This window comes from Arvicola amphibius, chromosome 4, assembly GCF_903992535.2.
Source record: "Arvicola amphibius chromosome 4, mArvAmp1.2, whole genome shotgun sequence".
Lineage (NCBI taxonomy): Eukaryota > Metazoa > Chordata > Mammalia > Rodentia > Cricetidae > Arvicola > Arvicola amphibius.
In genome coordinates this window covers 32,482,960-32,502,237 of record NC_052050.1, presented here as the reverse complement: position 1 = coordinate 32,502,237, position 19,278 = coordinate 32,482,960, and the positions used below count along the sequence as shown (strand labels likewise).

The 19,278-nt window shown below is 46.9% G+C and overlaps 1 protein-coding gene across 3 annotated transcripts in view; it reads right to left on the bottom strand.

Annotated features, from left to right (window-relative positions):
* Msi2 (musashi RNA binding protein 2) overlaps window positions 1-4,777 on the bottom strand; it is a 363,569-nt gene extending 358,792 nt beyond the window's left edge. For all 3 annotated transcript variants that reach the window (XM_038325574.1, XM_038325575.1, XM_038325576.1), the window contains exons 1-4: window positions 4,683-4,777; window positions 4,359-4,399; window positions 3,950-4,031; window positions 3,167-3,251 (exon numbers count right to left, since the gene is read on the bottom strand). In XM_038325574.1, the coding sequence (XP_038181502.1) occupies window positions 3,167-3,251; window positions 3,950-4,031; window positions 4,359-4,399; window positions 4,683-4,744 (270 nt within the window). In that variant the 5' untranslated portion in view covers window positions 4,745-4,777. The remainder of the gene's footprint in view (window positions 1-3,166; window positions 3,252-3,949; window positions 4,032-4,358; window positions 4,400-4,682) is intronic.
* Window positions 4,778-19,278: the final 14,501 nt, after the last annotated feature.

Below are 19,278 nucleotides of genomic sequence, written 5' to 3'. Positions count from 1 at the left end.
AGCTGGGTTCTAGTGAACTCTAGTGAACTCTCAAAAACATCATTTGCATTTGCCTTGTTGGTTTATCTCAAAGAAAGCAGATATCAATTACTTATTTCTTTAAAAAAAACTGTAATAAAAGAGGTAAAGCAAGGTTTATGTGTAAATTAAATCCACATGGATTAAAAAAAAAAAAAAAACAAAAACCACAGGCATGAAACTAGATGAATAACCCAAAGTCCAAACTATAAAGGCCACTGCAGGGAGGGTAAAAAAGAAAACGACTGGACAGAAGTGGGAATCTAATGCAATAATTTGGGTATTTCCCCCAATCCACCTCCACCCCAGTGGAAAAAGCTCCCCACTCTACGTGAGCTTGCAGAGCACATGATTCTCCAGTGACGAGCTTCACAATTCCCACAGAAGCATCTGAGTCTAAAAGCTGATGTGAGGAGAAAAAAGGTACTGCCTAGATAAAAACAGCAAAGAATTAAAAAAAAAATCCCATCACTGGTTCCCATTAGATTTCTAACCGTGACAGATCTTTTGAGTAGAGTTCAACATGGAAAACAGCATGGGTATTGCTACAAGTTATTTATTTATGAGCTCTGGCTTTCGTGTTATAAATTTCCCCCTTTAAAAAGTAAATCTGAACCTCATGTTGGTTCTGTCACTTAAGAAAATAATCATCACACTTTGAGAAAAACTGCAGAGGTGGAGACTCACACACAATCTCTTCTCCACCCCCAGATAATCCCTGGGTCCCTTAGAGCCCCAGACTGTAAGACATACAAAGACAAAATCACTTTTATTAAGGTAGTTTAAAAACCTAAAAATCTACCTTGCGCTTTTCACTTTTAAGCACCACCTGAGAAATGAGAGATTACTTTTCAAAAGCTAAAACAGATCAAAATCTCGGGTCTAGGAAACTACCCTTTCGTAAAGATTAATATGACTGCCTCTACAGGTGTGCCCAGCACGGACTAGAGTTTCTCTACAAAAGAAATACAACAGGTGTGGATTTCCATTCTGGCGCCCAAACCGAGACAGATGCTCGTCTTTGTTCACTCCTGAGGCTTGGGAGATCGGACCAACACACCTTGTTTGTGTGGGAAAAGATGATGTAGCATCCAGGAAAGGGAAGGGAGCTGGGGTAAAGAACGTACAAAGAAGAAGACGTGCTACGATTCAAAAAAAAATGTAAAATTACAAAACCAAAAGCCAATTGTGGACTGCACTGTATGTGTGTGGTGGTGACATCAGCATGTCACACTGAGAGCAGCCTTCTCCCATGTGCAAAGTTTTCCACACTGAGATCTCCAAGGCCTAGGAGGCGTCAAGGCAAGAAGGCAAATCCCAACCTTTTGCACATCCCAGTCAACTATTAAAAAAAAAAAAGAAAAAAGAAAGAAAAGAAAACTACCTAAAATTAAAACATTAGTTACTTAGGTACAGCGCTAGTGCTGGCTCTAGGGTCCTCTAGAAAACACTAGGGCACTATTTTGGATGCGAATGGCCTTTACCTAAACAAAGCTTTTAAGGTAACAGTAAACAAGATCCTCGTTTCCATGTCAATAAACCAACCGCTTCTGCCTCCTGCACTGAACGTTGAAACAAAGTCAAAAGCTAGGTTATACTAAGTAACAGCAACCAAAATATGTCTACAAAACAAGTTAGGGTAGAAAAGCCCAAGGCCCAGCAAGGGATACCGAGGGATACTGGGGAATATCACTAGCCAGAACCCACTAAAACCAAACTCCAGTTCTCCCACCCAGGCAAAAGAAGTACACAAGAAATCACAAATAAGCTTTGAATTTTTCCTGTGAAATCTTTCTAGCTCCCTGATGTGGCTAGCGAAGAAGTCAAGGAGGAAAAAATAAATTGTTCTGACGTTCCTTATCACCTTACCAGGGATCATTCTTGATATTAAATGATCTGACAGTACAAACAGGCTGGGCTTGCAAGCTCTGACAAGTCTAGGACAATTAATAAAGTGACTTCAGTGTGCAAGGCCTTTTCTTGGGGGGTAAGGGCAACACCTGACCTCTTTGATCATAAAAAAGAGGGGGAGTTTGCAAAATCAATTCGAGTGCACCAAAGGTTGACCCGTTGACCCGTGTGCTTCCTCTCCTCCACTCAGTGTTAAAAGACCAGAGAGCTTAGAAGATCCTCGAATTCTGCTGACTTTACAGAAGAGGAGAGTAAGGGTCTAGTTTTACAGTGGGCGGCTAACTCACCTCCCATGAGCTCACAATAGAACGGGAGCATTCTGGGCAGGGAAAGCCACATCCCAAGTATCACCTTGAGGCCGCTGCTCTAAGCAGTGGTGAAAATCCTGATGAAATTCTGGTGAGCATACAGGGAAGGGAGGGGTGGCAGGAAGCCAGCACGGGGGCCAAGCAAACCACTGAGAACTCCCCAGCCTCCTCCATGATTCTGTTTATTATTCCAGACTGATATTTTCCCCTTATTCTCTGACCTCCACCTAGGAACTTTCACCTCTAAACTCTGGATTTTAAAAACTTCTAATGTTTTAAAAGTATCCATACACAAATAAAAGGATGTGAAGGGGGGGCAGGAGGCAAGGAGGCAATCACTTGGAAACCCAGGCCTTATCAGCCTTCAATTCAACACCATCCGAAGTAACCCCACTGGATGCCGGAATTGGCTCTGTCAGTAGCTCCCTTCCCTTCTAAAACCACCTCTCAAATCCTCAAATCACTTGAAGCCCCAGAGAAACCTGTTGCCTGGACCTAAGATGAGCACCCTCTTCCCTCATCCCCATCCCTGCCCCCTCCACCAGGAAGCAAGCTGTGCCTTCCTTCGACAAGCCGAACCCAATGCCACAGGCTGTGTGCTCTGCTGACAAAGAAAGTTCCATTTGCTCTCCGATGGAGTTTCTTTGCAAGGTCCCTTGGCGGGAGGCTACCCTCTCAGGGAATGGACACCCCCTCCCCCCAGCCTCGGCCTGGCAACGTCTGAAGCTGCAGCGGGACAGACTACAAAAGAATCCCCCCCCCCCCAAAATCAGCCACCGCTGCAAACTTCTGAGCTAACTCGCTAGCTGTTTAAAAGTACCCAGTTCTAGCATGGAAGCAAAAGAAGGCGCTGTCCCTTTAAACGAGGCTGTCAATGCCCAGACCGGCACCGAAAAGGGGCAAACAACAACAACAACAAAGCAACCTACCGTCTTGGAATCTAACTCATGGTGGGGCTGACCTAATACTTTATCTACACTTGCTGGGTCTGCGAAGGTGACGAAACCGAAGCCTCTGGAAGGAGACAAAGGGGGGAAAAAAACAAACAAAATGTGACACCACTGAAAGCAACAAGGAGACCCTATATGCAGACTGGGGTGCGAAAGTTGCCCCCCCTACACCCCCATCCCCACCAGCTCCCTCGGTTCTCCGCTAGCCCACAGCCCTCTGCCTTGCGAGGGAAAAATACCAAGGTTAGTGGGGGAAGCGGGAGGGGGGCAGGGCGACTAGAGGTAACTTGGAACACGCTGGTGCCTCCAGTCCGGCCGCCTCAGTTTCCTCTCCTCCTCTTCCCTTTCTTAAGGCTTTGTTTTATGCCAAAGGAAATCGGGCAGTAAGATATTCATCCACCTCCTAAAGAGAGGACTTCTGAGTTTGGGAGTGGGAAGAAGGCATACACTCAAAAATTTAAATTAAAAAAAAAAAAACTGTGGAAAGTGAATGAAGCTGAATGTCATTTTAAACAAGAGAACAAGAAGCGACAGGAAAATGACTTCAAGCGGGAGAGATGGGCGGCTCTGAATCCAGAGTTCGGTTCTAATTAACAATAACCTTTGGGGTTATGGGGGGGGGGGGGGTAACGTTTCAGCCCAGCCCAGCCACGCGCCTGAGCCCCATTCTAAATCCGCTTAGCTACTTCCGAAGACACCTCCAAAAATAAAACTAAAACTTTGTTCTAAAATAAAGGCAAAATCCAGAAGGAAATGCGTTACCTGGAGCGTTTCGTAGTGGGATCTCTCATGACCATACATTCTCTAATTTCTCCAAATTTGCTAAAATAGTCTCTAAGGCTATCTGTAGAGAGAGAAAGACAGAGATGGGGGGTGGAAGGTGTGGAGTGGGAAAAAAAGCAATGCAAATTTTGATCAAGGACAAAAAGCAAAAGTAGTTTTCTGTTGTTATTCTGTTTTGTTTTTGCAATATTTTTGCACACGCGGGGGAAATTCGGCAACAGAGGTCGCGTAGAGGGCTCGGAAAGGATTTGCTATTTAAAAAAATAACCTTGCACAGGAGAAGTGGGGAGCCAATGGCGGGGAGGGGGGGCTCTTACACTGGGATAACAAAGAGCAATAAAGAAGCCAAGAAGGGGGGGACCCAGGCGTCCCCCCCTCACTCCCTTACCTGGTGAGGTCTGCCAGCTCAGTCCACCGATAAACATTTTACTAGAGGGAGAAAACATAACCGAAGTGAGCACCGATGTCAGATCGGCCATTTTGACGTGTAACTTACAAAAGCTAAAAGGAAAGCTGGGGGGGAGCGGGCGAGCGCGAGCCGGGAGGTGGGTTGGGGGAGAAGGTGGCCGCCCCACGCCACCCCACGGTACGCGAGTGCCCCAGGGGTGCGCGCGGGGACGCGGGGGGCGCGCGGATGCCCCGCTCCGCACCGTCGCCCGCACAGCCCCGAGCGAGCCCGCGGCGGCGCGGTGGGCAGCGGCTGGAAACTTACCCGGGGTCGTGCTGGGAGTCGTTGGCGCTGCCCGAGGTGCCTGGGCTCCCATTTGCCTCCATAGCGGAGCCCCCCCGCCCCCCCACCCCCGACACACCGAGCCCCACAGCGAAGCGGAGCGCAGCGGCGGCCGGCTCCGAGCCCCAGATCTCCGTCCCTCCTCCCCCGCCTCCTCCCCCCGCCCGGCGGCTGCGAAGCTCCGTGAGCGCCGAGCCGGGCCAGCGGCGAGAGCCCGTCACACGTGGGCTCGGCTCAGCTCAGCCCCGCCGCCTCGCACACCCCCCGCCCCCGCCCCCCCCCCCCCGGCCCATCCCCACCTCTCCCCCTCCTCCTCCCCACCCCCATCTCCTCCTCCTCCTCCCCTCCCTCCTCCCCGCGCACGTGGGGCGGAGTTCTAGAACGTCGTGTAACCAATGCGGTGACGTCACGCACCCCGTTCGGTAACCCCGCCTGTTCGCGCGCGCACACTCGGCCCCCCGTGGCAGCGGGACCCACCGGGGGCGGCGCGCGAGCCCCAAGACTCGAGGGGGGCCCAAGTCAGCCGGTCGGGGAGCCGGGAAGTGCACCCCGAGTCGGCTCAGATCACATGGGCTGGGTGTGGGGGAGGGGGAGGCTCGGGGAGCTCTGCCCGGACTGCTCGCTGGGCGGGGAGGCGGCAGCGCCCCGGACCCCCATAGTTTGCGCTACCCATTCAAGTTCTCGGGCCCCTTGCGCCCGATCCTGAGGTAGAACCCGCCGCCTGCCCTGCCTCTGTGCCCCGGTTTCCAGCCACCGCGCGGAAATTTAGGTCAAGGACGCCGGGAGCACACCCACACCCATAGCTCCCGGGGCGGTCCCCGAGACCCCGGGAATCGGGGAGGCTTCGGGATGGAGGAGACCCTCCCGCACAAACACCAGCCACAAGTTTTCATTTTCCTTTCGCGCGGCAAGTTCTCTGGCTCCTGCTCCACACCGTCACGTCCTGCACGGCTCCCCGCCCTTCCCCGGCAGAGGTACGGAGCCATGCCCGCGAAGGTTATTTTGGAACTTTAAGAAACAGACGCGATACCAGGGGGCGAGAAAGCACCCAAGACAGGGTTTGAGCGTCACTCAAACCACGACTTAAAAAATATAATAAAGTGGGATTTTAGCGGTCAAGGTCAAATGATTGGAGTTCAAAGCAAATGTTCATGGAGAATTTGTAGTAGTTTGGGAGCGTCTCGAGGGTGGCTAGGATAGGTGGTTATTTCAGAAAAAAAAATAACTCGATTATCCGTCAGTTAGATATTTTATTTATTGTGTTTAAAGTTACTCGGGGTTCCTATGTAGAGAGTAAAAGTACGTCAGAGTGAAAGGGCCCGGGGGGAGGTCTTTGAGGTAACAAAGCGTCCCCTTCCCCGCCCCCGCTCCCGTTTTCGGAGCCAGAAGGTGCCTCAGGGATCCTGGCACGCAGTAGGTGTTTAGTAAAAGCTCCCTTCCTCCCCTGGCGAAGTGTAAACTCCAAAAGGATGTTTGTAGCTTCCCAGAGGCACTGCACACTTCGGATTCCAGGCTGGCCAGATTCAGGCTGCATTCAATTTATGGGGTATTTAAAACAGTACGGATACAATTATCCTTATTGTTTTAAATTATTACAGTAAACCAAGTTAATACGGCATGAGAGGCAACATAAAGTTGTGGTTCATCAAATACCCGGATTAATGTTAAGCATTCATTGATGCCCAATTAACACTTTTCCATTAATTTTCATAGAATTAGGAGACAATGGAATACACTCAGCACTAAAACTGTGCTGTATCCACTGTGGGTTTTGGAACGTTTGGAAAATCTCAACACCAGCCAAAGCCTTGAGTGATCGGACTTTCAATCGCTCTGTTCCCAAAACTGGGAAAACGCCTCTCTGACAGGATTGATGGGGTAGGGTGGGGCATTTGAAGTGAACAATGCAAAAGTCCCCTTTTTAATTGCAAACTTACATAGATCGTGTTTATTATGAATTTTTACTGAATATAATATTTAAAAGGCCCTTCATAAGACTTCAAACCACAAACCATACCGTTTCCCAACACTCCAACCAAACTGATTCTTAAATTCTTAAAACACTGGGGACCCACGTGTTAAAGAGCCGCGTGTTATTATGGTAATTGTTTATTGCGATTATTCTCAATAACAAAATACAGGCAACACAGCTAATTGGATTGTATTTGGGATTTTTACAACAGAACCACAGACCATCAGAGCTAGATAGGGGCTTTCCTTATCCAGCCCCTTCTTTGAATATGGGCGTCCCAAAGGTGCCAGGCGACCTGTCAGGCTGTATTCCCACCCCAACCAGTTAATCCCTAAGAGGGGCTCCGGCCAAGGTCCAGTGCCCTTTATCGCTAGCCTGAATATTCGAGTTGTCCCTCACTGGGCAGAAGTGGGTAGCTGCCTTCCTGATGTAGACTTGCACAAACTGCTAAGAAGTGGACTGAGTAAAAACCTCAAGGGGGAGGGTGCTCTTAGCCCTGCAGAGGCCAAACCAGGAACTGCTAAAGGACTTAAGGTGGGGTGGGGGGTCCATCCCTCTATCGCTGCATTGTTTATGCTTAGTTTGGAGTTGTTGGAGACAGTCTAGCTGTGTAAGAACCCAGGCTGGCGGTGAACTGGAGAGCCCTTATCCAGCCACCCACTCACCATCCCCACCACCAAGTTTTATTTTCCCTTTGCAGATTGTTTGGTTTTGTTGAGATGGTGTGACTGCAGAGGCTGGCCTTGAACATGGGATCTTCTTGCCTCTACTGCTGGGATTATAGGCGTGTCCCACCATGCCAGGTTTGTGCAGTGGTAGGGATCAAACCCAGAGCTTGGGGCTTTGTAGGAAGACAATCTGCCAATAGAGCCATGGGGCCAACCTCCCGCTGGTCTTTTGTTTTGATTTGTTGTTTTTATCCCCGGGTAGTAACATTTTGGTTACAGACCTTCCCTTGCTCTGTGATTCTCAACTTTGACGATTGTACAGATTTTATGACTGCCCACCAGGATAAACAGGCAGACATGCTTTATTGTCCCCAATACCCTCTCCTGCTGCCCTTTGCACTAGGGTATTTATTTGTAAGAGATTCTGTGTTTTTCCCTAGCTCACTCACTCGGGGTCCCTGTGGGGATGCGTTTATATAACCCACTGCCTTGAGGTCTCTATGGGGCTACACAGTCCCTTCCTGAGCCCGTCCCCCCCCCCACCCATGCCCCATGCTCCCTCTGCCCATTCCCACACTCTCCTGGGTTCTCTGATCCCTGGCCACCTTTCCTCTTTTACCTCTTGCCCTCTCTGTTTCTCTGCCTTTCTTTGAAATATTGGTGTGCTTCTCCAGCCCCATCCTCTCTTGCTACTCCCTCCTCCCCAGATGACCTTCTGAGCAAGATGGGTTTCAACCCCACCTGCTTGCTGATGCTGCTCCACATCTCCAGTCTTAACCTCACCAGAGGGTTCCAGTCTCCGCTCAGGATCCTCTTTATACATCTCCCCTTACCCTTCCTAACGGTATTCCAGATGCAACGTGGCCAAAGCCACACACTATTCTCCAAGTCCGAATCTCCTTTTGGAATCCTTGTCAATGAATATGTATACTCAGCCATCCTGGAGACAACATGCTTGAACTCTGACCTCCATGTGCAGCTCATCCCAGGAGTGTGTGGAATTCACCTCGTAAAGAGCACTTAAATCATTCTTTTTTTTTTTTATGTCCATGGCCTGTGTGTGCGTGTGTGGTCAGAGGACAACGTTCAGCAGTCTGTTCTTTCTTTCTCCTATGTTCCGGAGGTTGAGCTCAGAAGTGAGATCAGGCCTGCTCAGCAGGAACTTTTGCTCAGTGAACCATCTCACTGGTTCATCAAAGCCACTTTCACTTACTACTGTATATCGTATCTCTTGCACCCAGCACCCTAGAACAGCCTCCCACGGCTGCCCACAAGGACTCTTGGTCCATTTATATGCCTGGAAAGCTTTCCCATGCTTCTCTGACCAGGTCAAATGTCTCTTGATAGACACTTAACCCAGCAGAAGGTCCTTGCTGTACCTTCCCCGTGTGATCATTTTTGCTTTATCGCCCATCTCAGCCAGGCCACGAGCTCCCATCCATTTTTGCTCTCCTTGTACCAGTACAGTACCTGCTAGTTCATGGTGGACAATAAATTATTTTGGTAGGGGACAGATTGATAAATGAGTGGATGTTGCTGTCCAGTTTCACCCTTGCACCTTTTTCGTGGGTTTGTGTGGTCATATTCAAAAGTCAAATTGGCTGTAATCTCCTCTAATGCCCTTGTGTATTTATACTGGCCTCCAAAAATGGTAAATGTTGCGCACACACACACAAACACACGTGCGTGCGCTTTCAGGAGCAGTGTGTTAAAGATGGTACACATCTATAATCCCTTACTTGGGAGGCAGAGGCAGGAGGATCACTGCAAGTTCAGAGTCAGTCTTGTCTGCATAGTAAGTCCTAGAGCTGCCAAGAATACATAAGAGCCTGGCTCAAACAAACAAGAAAAAGATGATACCTACATGTTCTTAAACATTTTCTGGTAAACTTCTGAGTCTGGGATAGCCATTTCATGAGTTTTTTTTTTTTAATTATGAACTCTTTCTTTATAATTATAAATTTCTTAATATTTTTTATTTTTCTATATTCTTCAAGGAAATTATCCATTCCACCTGTTGTTTGGTTGGTTTGGTTTTTGTTTGATTGGCTGTGGCTTTTTTTCGAGACAGGGTTTCTTTATAGCTGTGGAGCCTGTCCTGGAACTAGCTCTTGTAGACCAGGCTGGCCTCGAACTCACAGAGATTCGCCTGTCTCTGCCTCCTAAGGCTTGTGCTACCACCACCCGGCTTTGGCTTTTTTGGTTTTCCAAGAGGGGTTTCTCTGTGTAGCCCTGACTGTCCTGGAACTCACTCAGTAGACCAGGCTGGCCTTAAATTCCAAAATCCTTCTGCCTCTGTGCACGCGTGTGCCCACAAACACACACACACACAAACACACTCTGGGATTAAAGAGGCATGCATACTCTGCTGCCATCTAGGTTTTCAAATGTACTAACAAAACTCAGCTGACAGCTCTCTTGTAACATACTTTAAACTCAGCGGTTCTATAATGCTCATCGGCTTCATTCCAAATATATTCTACACATAGCATCCCTGTCTAGATCAGCTGGGCCAGAGGTCTGTGTGATGTTTGGAGGGATTTGGTCTGGTTTCATTTTATCTGTAGAGCTGGGCTCAAACCTGGGACCATGGTATGTTCTTCCAAGGTCTGTGAGGGGACAGGTAAGTTGTTATGTATTTATTTATTTTTGTTTAGTTTTGGTATGTGTGTGTGTGTGTGTGTGTGTGTGTGTGTGTGTGTGTGTGTTATAAACAGTTATAAATGCCTGTAGGAACCAAACCCGGGCCTCTCTGGAAGAGCAGTTCTTGTTTTTAACAGCGCCCCTCTCCCCAGCCCTGTCTGAGTGTTTTGTTGTTGTTGTTGTTGTTGTTATTTTTAATGTGCTTTAGTGTTTTGCCACGGGTTTCAGGTACGCTGGAACTGGAGTTGCAGGCAGCTGTGAGCTGCCATGTGGGTGCTGGGCGTTGAACCCGGGTCCAGTCTGAGTGTTTTTTAACTGGAGTCTCCTTTCTACAACTGTTTTTAAAGAAATCATGTTTTAGGTTTTGGTTTGGGTTTGTTTTTCTTTCTTTCTTTCTTTTTTATAACACAATTTTTTTTCTGTTTCGTTATTTTTGTTCTGATACATCTTATTTTTTTTTTACCGCTTAAGAGTAAGATTATGTAGTATTGTATCTTCCTTTAAAATGTCACTATGTTGGCCTCCCAAGTGCCGAGGTTATATGTGTAACTACTGAAGTCATTGCGTTCTTTTTGTTCTCCCATGTATGCTGTTACTTTTCATTGCCCCCCTTCTTTTTGGTCTGGTGCTGAGTATTGAACACAAAGCCTCGTGCATACTTGGCAAATTCTCTACCACTCTGCTACATTCCCAACCTCTGGTGGCTTTCTTAGTTTCATGATGGCATAGTTAGTCTGTCTTATTTTGCTCAGGTTGGTTTTTCTTAGACTGGATCTCTCATCGCCCCAAGTACTAGGGTTATAACCATGTGACACAATGAACAACCTATTTAATTATTTCAGACTTCCGTTTCATGATTTATAAGGTTGCAAACTTCACTCCAGGTACCACTCAAACTGCATTCCCCAAGATGCATAGACTTTTAAATGATCATCTAGTTAACGATAATGAGAATTTCTAAAAATGAAAAGTCTTCAAAATGTTATTAATGTCTAACCAACCAAATTAGAATTTTTAAAAAGGCAGTTTCTATGTGAATCAGAAACTTTGTGACTTACAGAAGCTTACTTTGGTACATGCTCAGTGTTTTATAAATATTTTGTATATTTCTTGAACATGTATATCGCATATTCTTAAGTGATTTTCCATATGGACCTGATCAGATCAAACTTGCTAATTACATTTAGATTTTCTGTACCCTTGCTAGTGTTTTGTTTATTTGATATGTCACTTTTTAAAGGGGCACATGAAAAGTTCTCTATGATGAGGTCTGGCAAGATGGCTCAGTGGGTAAAGGCCTTGTTGCCAAGGGAGGGAAGAGAGATCTGACTCCTGCAAGTTGTCATCTGACCTCCACATATGTACTGTGATGCTCACACATGAAGCAAATATAATATACAACATAAATAATTTTAAAGCATTAACTATTTTATATGACCGGATTTGCTAGTTTCTCATAAATTTCTCTGAATTTTCTGTCTATATTTTAAAGGTATGCCAATATAAGTAGCAAAAAGAACTGTCAAATTCCTCACTGTAGTTACACATTTTTCTTTCTTTCTTCCTTTCTTTCTTTTGTGAGGGGAGGGTTGGTTTTTCGAAGCAGGGTTTCTCAGTGTATCAGTCCTGGCTGCCATGGCACTCACTTTGTAGACCAGGCTGGCCTCGAACTCACTGAGATCCATCTGCCTCTGCCTCCCGAGTGCTAGAATTACAGGCATGCATCAACCACCACCTGGCTTAGTTACTCGTTTTTCTATCTTTCTTCCTCTTACTTTTGCCTTGTGTATTTTTTTAAAGATCTTTTCTTATGTATGTGTATGTGTGTGTAAGCATGTTTGTGCATGTGCTGTGTGAGACCAAAGAGGGTGTCAGGTCCCCGGGAGCTGGAATTACAGAAAGTTGTGCTCCACCCTGCATGGGTGCTGCCAGCCAATTCGGGTCCTTTACAAAAGCAGCAAATGCTCTTAATCCAGAACCATCTGTCCCTGAGTGCTGGGATTAGAGATGTGTAACACCATGCCCAGCGTATGGGGTGCTGGGGATGGAACCCCGAGTTCTGTGCACAACAGGCAAGCATTTTACCAAGCACCCATGTTCCTTGTCATTTTAAATCTACCTGTTTTTTATTCCCCTAATGTGTGTGTATGTGTGTGTGTGTGTGTGTGTGTGTGTGTACACTTAAATTTTCATTTTGTGGGTATGATTGGTTTTGGCTACATGTGTATATGTGTAATGTGTACCATGTGTATGACTGGTGCCCACACAATCAGAAGAGCATATCAGACCCCCTAGAACTGGAATTACAGATGATTGTAAACCATAGTGTCAGTGCTGGGAACCAAGCCCCCATCCTCTCTGAAAGAGCAGCAAGTGCCCTTCACCATTGAGCCATCTCCCCAGCCCCTAGTGTTTACTGGTACTAATAAGTGCTGGAGTGATTTGTTACACAGCCCAGATAACTAATACAAAGATCCTTCAAGATGCACTTCACACAGCTGCGTAGTATATAGGTTTGCAACAGGATTCATATGCTAACATTTGTAGAATGCTTTAGTTGGACCCCCGAGCAAATGAACTGCATATTAGCTAAAGAACAGCAATCGTGTATTATTAATGTGATCAGATTGCAACACATTTCATGTTCAATTAACTGAAATGCTCTTTCAGGAGCATGGCTTGGCTCATCTTCTTATCCCTACTGCATACTCAGAAAAGGTCACTGTCAAGATAGAAAAGTATATATGTGATTTAAATGTCTTGACTCAGTTGCTAACAACCACGAGCGTGTTTTCAAATTGGAAAAGCAAGATTAATTTCAACTTGCTCTTTTTCACACAATGCTCTGTTTACTTTCTGGTATTGCATTTCTCTGCCATGCTGGGCGCCTTGCTTATTAAAGAAGTCTGCTCATTTCTCCGCCTCCCAGACTCTCACAAGCCTTCACTTTTAAAACAGACATGCCAGACTTTGCACCCAAAATAAAAGTGACCTGTATTTTTACTAGAAGACATTTAGTGAAATGAGTTTTTATTCTTGAAAAATTTCACCAAGTATAAATTCCCTGTCGAAAAGTAATGGGGCCTTTGTATTTTCTTTAAGTAAATAAATGGTTTCGTTCCTCAGGAGCCATGGCGACCAAGTCCAGAGCTGGTCTGTGTTCCTCTAATAGAAAATGAACGTGTGTATGGCGTTCCTAAGTTGGCGCTTCCTCTGGCGCTGTGTAATAAGGAAAAGCCACTGGACATAGGAAATAACTGGGGATGAAGGCTGGGGGTGGGGACGGGGAGACAAGAACAGAAAACTCAAAAAGGTAAAGGATGTGAGATAAAGCAAAATGAATGATTTTTAAACACTCTTACTGATCTGACACCTTTGTATATAATTATTTTCTTCTAACATTGTATGATATGCTTAGATATGCAAGTCTATTTTAACTCCAGTGAGAAAGAAAATGTTTTGTTGTTTTTGTTTTTGTTTTCCAGACTGGGGAAGAGAATACAAAAGTTTTGCTGAAGGGAAGAAAAAAAAAAAACCTCAAATATATTTTATCCAACAATTTTCTTGCTTTCTTTTTTTTCCCTTTCCATGTTGGGGTTGGACAGAGGTAGAAATCCCATGTTCTGGTGAAGCGTTTTACTCCCTTTCGTTCCCCTCTGTTCTCCTTGTCTGCAGTTTAAAATGAGAGCATCCAGCCCAGGCACACCAGCTCAGCTGCTCAGGAGCCAGCAGGACTTACAGAATGACCCCAGCAGACAGGACCTTCCTAGGTGGTGGTGGAAGCCTTGGAAAACAGGCACCTTTGGGGCTCCAAGAGGAGGGCTGGGAGTTTGACTTGGGCCCCTCCCAGCTAGAGCAGGAGACTGGCTCCCAGAGTATGGTAGGTACAAGAATTAAACAGGAAGTTTCCATTCTAATAGAAAGGAAGGAAGGAAGGAAGGAAGGAAGGAAGGAAGGAAGGAAGGAAGGAAGGTAGGAAGGAAGGAAGAAAAATAGAAAGAAAGAAAGAAAGAAAGAAAGAAAGAAAGAAAGAAAGAAAGAAAGAAAGAGAAAAAGAGAAGAAAGAGAAAGAGAGAGAGAGAGAAACATCCCAGGGCCGCTCTCCCGTGTCTGTTAAACTGTTTAACTGCTGCTTGCCTATCTGTCATCGCTATTCTTATACATGGAGGTAAATATTTTATTAAACGTCTTCATGCTCGGCAGTTAGGAAGCCCTCTGCCGCCTAGGCCTGGCTGTCGCCCAGTGTCGCCAGGGAGTGGGGAGAGGGTGGGCTCAGGCACATGCCGTCTTCACCCAGGGACTGCACAACCTCACCGTCTGTCCAGTGCGCTCCACCTGGAAACCATTTTCTCCTTTGGCCTCTCAGATTTAATCTCCCGTTTCTTCGTTTTTAATCAGCCACCAACTTAGTCTTGATGAAAGGGGCCGGGATCCCAGAAGAAAATAGCTGTGCCTTTTAACTCCACCTGGAAACAGTTGACACGGTGCCACCTCCACCTTCCCGCGTGGCCTCTCCTCTGGCCTTGGAGCTTTCCCCACCTCCGCCGAGGCTGGCCTTGGCGAACGAATCTAAATATCACAGCTGGAAGTCCAGGGTCGCCCTGCCCCCCTTCCCACCCCGTCTCACACACTCTGCAAGTTGTACCTTGGGACTGTTTGCGGCCTTCTCTGTAGTCACTCTGACCATCCAGCACAGACTGCAATAGGCTCCCAGGCTCCCAGCTACACATTAGTTTTAGAAACTTTTGTTCCCATTTGCACAGCACAGGAGGTGGCCACAGCAGCCATACATAACATGGCAACAGTGTTGCCATGTTTGTGTCTCCAGAAGACCAACCCAACAAAATCTATGCAGCCCTGTGTGAGAAATCGTCTCTTTGTATAGGAAATTCGCTCTTTGGAGGACTGTGGCTGGGAGCGCCCTCGTCTGGTGAACAGAGTAAGCACCTTTTACTGTAGGTTCCCTCTTCTGGTGGAGCATGGAAGAGAAGTCTGTCCCCTCTCTTTGCAGTCTCCTATCCCAGAGTTCAAGTTCCTGCTACTGAATTCTGACATCAAAATCTCACCAATTTGGGGCTTTCCTGTAGCTGATGCCAAGACCCGCCACAATAGCTCACGCTGCAATTTCTATAATTATTACCAATCAGCTAAAGTTCAACAAACGAGGAGGAAGGGAATTCACATAACTCGGAATCAAATCCGCTTAGGCAAACATGGTATTGACACTCAAAGAAGGGTGGAGAAAGGGAGAAGGGGACTGAAGAAGAAGCATTAGCTCGAAGGGGAACAAAGGCGAGACCACAGCACAAATTGCTTGCTGGGCAAGACTTACATGCTACAAATAATGGTGCCTGGAGAGGGCAAACCAAGTAAAAATGTGCTGTGTGCATGGCAGGAAGAGCCAGAGGCTTTGCGAACCAACCGACACTAGAATTAGAATAGTGCCAAGACAGGGTCATCGTATTGGGCAGGTAGTAATAACATGACACAGATTTGAAATGCACCCCCCCCCCAAAATTGTCACCACCCTCTTACTTTTGTGGGTGTGATGATGCCAGAGACCCTCTGAACAGAAACCCCATTTCTGGGTTCTAATCAGGCCTTCAGGATCGCCATCAACTGATGCCACATGAGAAAGGAAAGCAAGACCTGGTTCTGCGTCTACTAAGTGTGAGTCACAGATAATTACAAGCATTAGGAAGAAATCAATTGCCCAAGTGGTTGATGGGAGGCCTGGCCTAGCAGAAGGCATTCATGAGAAAGGCCCTGGAGGGGTGGGGAGAGGGGCAGTTTAGCCCATCAGGGGCTTGATGTGAATCCACAGCACAAGGAGGCTGTGAAGAACCCTAATGTAATCTTCGGCTCTATTAATAGTACAGCCGAGTGTGCAAGGAGGGAGGCAGTAATCCCAGCGTGTGCCAGCAGGTCAGGCCACACACAGTTTTATGCTCAGTCCTGCAAGCTGTGTTTTAAGAGGGGAGCTGGCAAAAACAGGCCTGTACAGACAAGCGTGAGAAGGAATGGACTTTGGTCTTTATACAGAATCACGGTAAACCTCACTATCCTTTCAGGATTGGCAATACCAGAATGGCTCTACACCAAGTCCAGGAGCTAGGACCCAGAATTCTGTTTCTGGTATTTACCTCTCTGAACTTGAGGGAGTGTGGCGGGGGTCCCATCCATATGAAGGGACAATAATTACCCAATATACTTCCAACGTCATTGGAAGGACTGAGCCTGCTCATTTGAGCCAGTGCGTGCTGTGAACCAGGCAGGGGGAATACCTGGATAACTCTAGAGTGTTTGTCATTGAGGAGACTAACGTCCAATAAGGACAGACAAGCCCACAAGCAGGTCCTTTGCATCCAGTGTGACAGATGACGGACACACACGTATTGATCAGAACGGCAATGCAATTAGTTTCTTCAAAGTGAGGGGGAGAAAACCAGAGCTCTTGAGGCGTAGGCATCTTCAAATATAAGAGGAAAAGGAACCACTGGGTGTGAGAGAGGAGAACTCAGGAGCCAGCAAAGATCAGAGGCTGGGGAGACGGCTCAGTGGGTAAGAATGGCTTGCTACACAAGCGTGAGGACCCAAATTTGAATCCTGGCACCCATGTGGAAAGCTGTTATTACACACACCTGCAGGGGAGTGGAAATGGGGGGAGAGCTGGAGTTTGCTGGCTGCTAGTCAACTCCAAGCGTCTACTCCTGTCTCAAGAGAGTAAGACGGAGAGTGACGGAGTAGGACTCCTGACATCCTCCTGCGGCCCTCCCCGTGTATATACACATACAGGCAAATACTACAACACACACACACACACACACACACACACACACACACGGAGGCGAGATTAGAACCAGGAAACTCCAAGGTTACAAAAGACAATGGAAGGGGCTGGAGAAAAGGCTCAGTGGTTAAGAGCATTATTGATCCAAGTTCAATTTCCAGCACCCACATGGCAACTCATAACTGTAACTCCACTTGCAAGGAATTCGACACCCTCACACAGACAAATGTACACATAAAATAAAAATAGGTAAAATAGTCAAGTATGTAGTTAGGATATAGAGTAACATTTAAAGGACAATAGACAACATATCTAGCAATGTTAGATGGCATCAGGATGGGGGGGCTGGAACCATTACTCGACAGTTTGGAACACTTGCTGCTCTTACGTAGGACTCACAAGTGAGTGTAATTCCAGTTCCAGGGATCTGACACACACATGATACATATGAATGTACACTCAGACACATACAGATAAACTATAAAGTAAATCTTAGAAAAGAAAAAGAAGTCGTTGAGCCAAAGGCTGAAACATTTCTAGTCCATTCACTGGGTAGAGAGTGTCCTAATTTGGGTTATTCTTTCTGTGATGAACTCAATGACCAAAGCAACTTGGGGAGGAAAAGTTCCGCTTCTGCTTCCACTTACAGGGTAACCGAAGGAAATCAGGGCAGGAACCTGGAGGCAGGGGCTGATGCAAAAGCCATGGAGTGGTGCTGTTTAACTGGCTTCCTCAACCTGCGTTCTTATAGAACCCAGGACCACGAGCCCAGGGATGGCTCCACCCACAATGGTCTGGGCCCTCCCTCATCAGTTACTAAAAAAATGCTCTACAGGCTTACCTACAGCCCAGCGTTTTCTTAACCAGGATTCCCTTCTCTTAAACAACTCTTAGCTTATGTGAAGTTGGCATAAACTTAGCCAACACAGAGATTGGAGATTTTGTCCACAGTGGGCAAGACTTTTCATGAAGACGGCACTTGCATGGTGCTGCATGTCTGTAACCCTGACATTCTGATAGCTATGGCAGGAGGATCCTTAACCCAGGGCCAGCATAGCCATTATAATGAGACCCAGTTTTTAAAACCTAACATCTGGAGTATAGCTCGGTGGTAGAGCGTTTACCTGGTATTCACAAGGCCCTGGGTTCAATCCATAGGACCACAAAGAGAACAAAAAACAAGACTCCTCGGAAAACTAATGAAAGCAGAAAACTTACTTTATTTAGGAAATCTGGGGACATGTTCACTTATTTATTTACTGCTTTTTTGAGACAGGGCTTCTCTGTGTAGACTTGGCTGTTCCAGAACTCACTGTGTAGACCAGGCTGGCCTCGAACTCAGAGATCTACCTGCCTCTGCTTCCTGAGTGCTGGGATTAAAGGTGTGCGCTGCCATGCCCAGCTTGGAAGTGTGCATTTATTAGACATTTATCACACACCCAGAATATCGCTACACGTTATGAAAGTTCAAGCGACTCCCAGTTCCGTTGGGTCCCACTTCGGTACGTAGTTAGTGGGAAGACCAACACCTTTATGACCGCTAGGGACTAGTGGAAGCCCGTGAGTGGCTTGTGCAGAAATGAGGGAGGCAGGCAGAGTGGAGTCTCAGTGGCAGAAGCTCTGATCCTGGCTGACAATCCTTATGGTTACACAGAAGGGTATCACCCTGGAGATGCAAGCATGCCGACCTCCTCCTGGGACCCCCTCCACCTTGCTCATGGGCGGTTGGCTCTTGCAGGAGCGTTCCTGGGCATACTCCTAGTCTTGGCATCCCCGGTGTTTGCTCCCGCATTATTTACCAGCGGGATTAATACTGCTCTTTAACCTATTCGCATTCCAGATCCAACAGGTATTGTTTTCTCATCAGTGGGCTTGTGTTTGGTTGATTAGTTATTCATGTATAATGTAAGATGACAAGAGCTATAACACAGAGAAATGATTGTGGAGATAGTAGCCGTGCCAGCTCTGGGCTTGGCTTCCTTCTTCCTTGTGCTTTTTTTTTTTTTAACCAAACTGGTGACGGAAGCCAATCGGAGGGAATAAAAACAAACGGCCCTGGCCGGTGCATCCTCTCAGAGTCTCTGCCCTGCCCCTGAGACCCTCATCTGCTTCTGGATCTGACCAGCCCACTCTTAAACCCAAATCCCCCCATCCCTCAGCTAATGGTGGTATTGGAGATGAAAAGTACCCAGGGCCTTGTGTGAGCAAGGTGAGCGCTCTACCTCTGAGCTGTTAGCCCCAGCTTCCAGTGTACCCTGGGAATCCTTTGTGTGCTGGTTTCTTTCGTAGGTTGGGTTTTTGCAAAGGTCCACCTGCCCTTCCTGCCACCTGATCCCCTCATGGTAGCCAGAGCGGACTTTACAGAATATAAAGCCAGTATCTCCCATCGCTTCCCACTGCTCAGAAGCCCTGGGTTGTGCCTTGAAGGTCTTAGGTATCTGACCATCAATTTTTTCTGTAACACACCAGTCCTGTCCCTTCTCAAACTGAGCTGTTAGCTAAGTA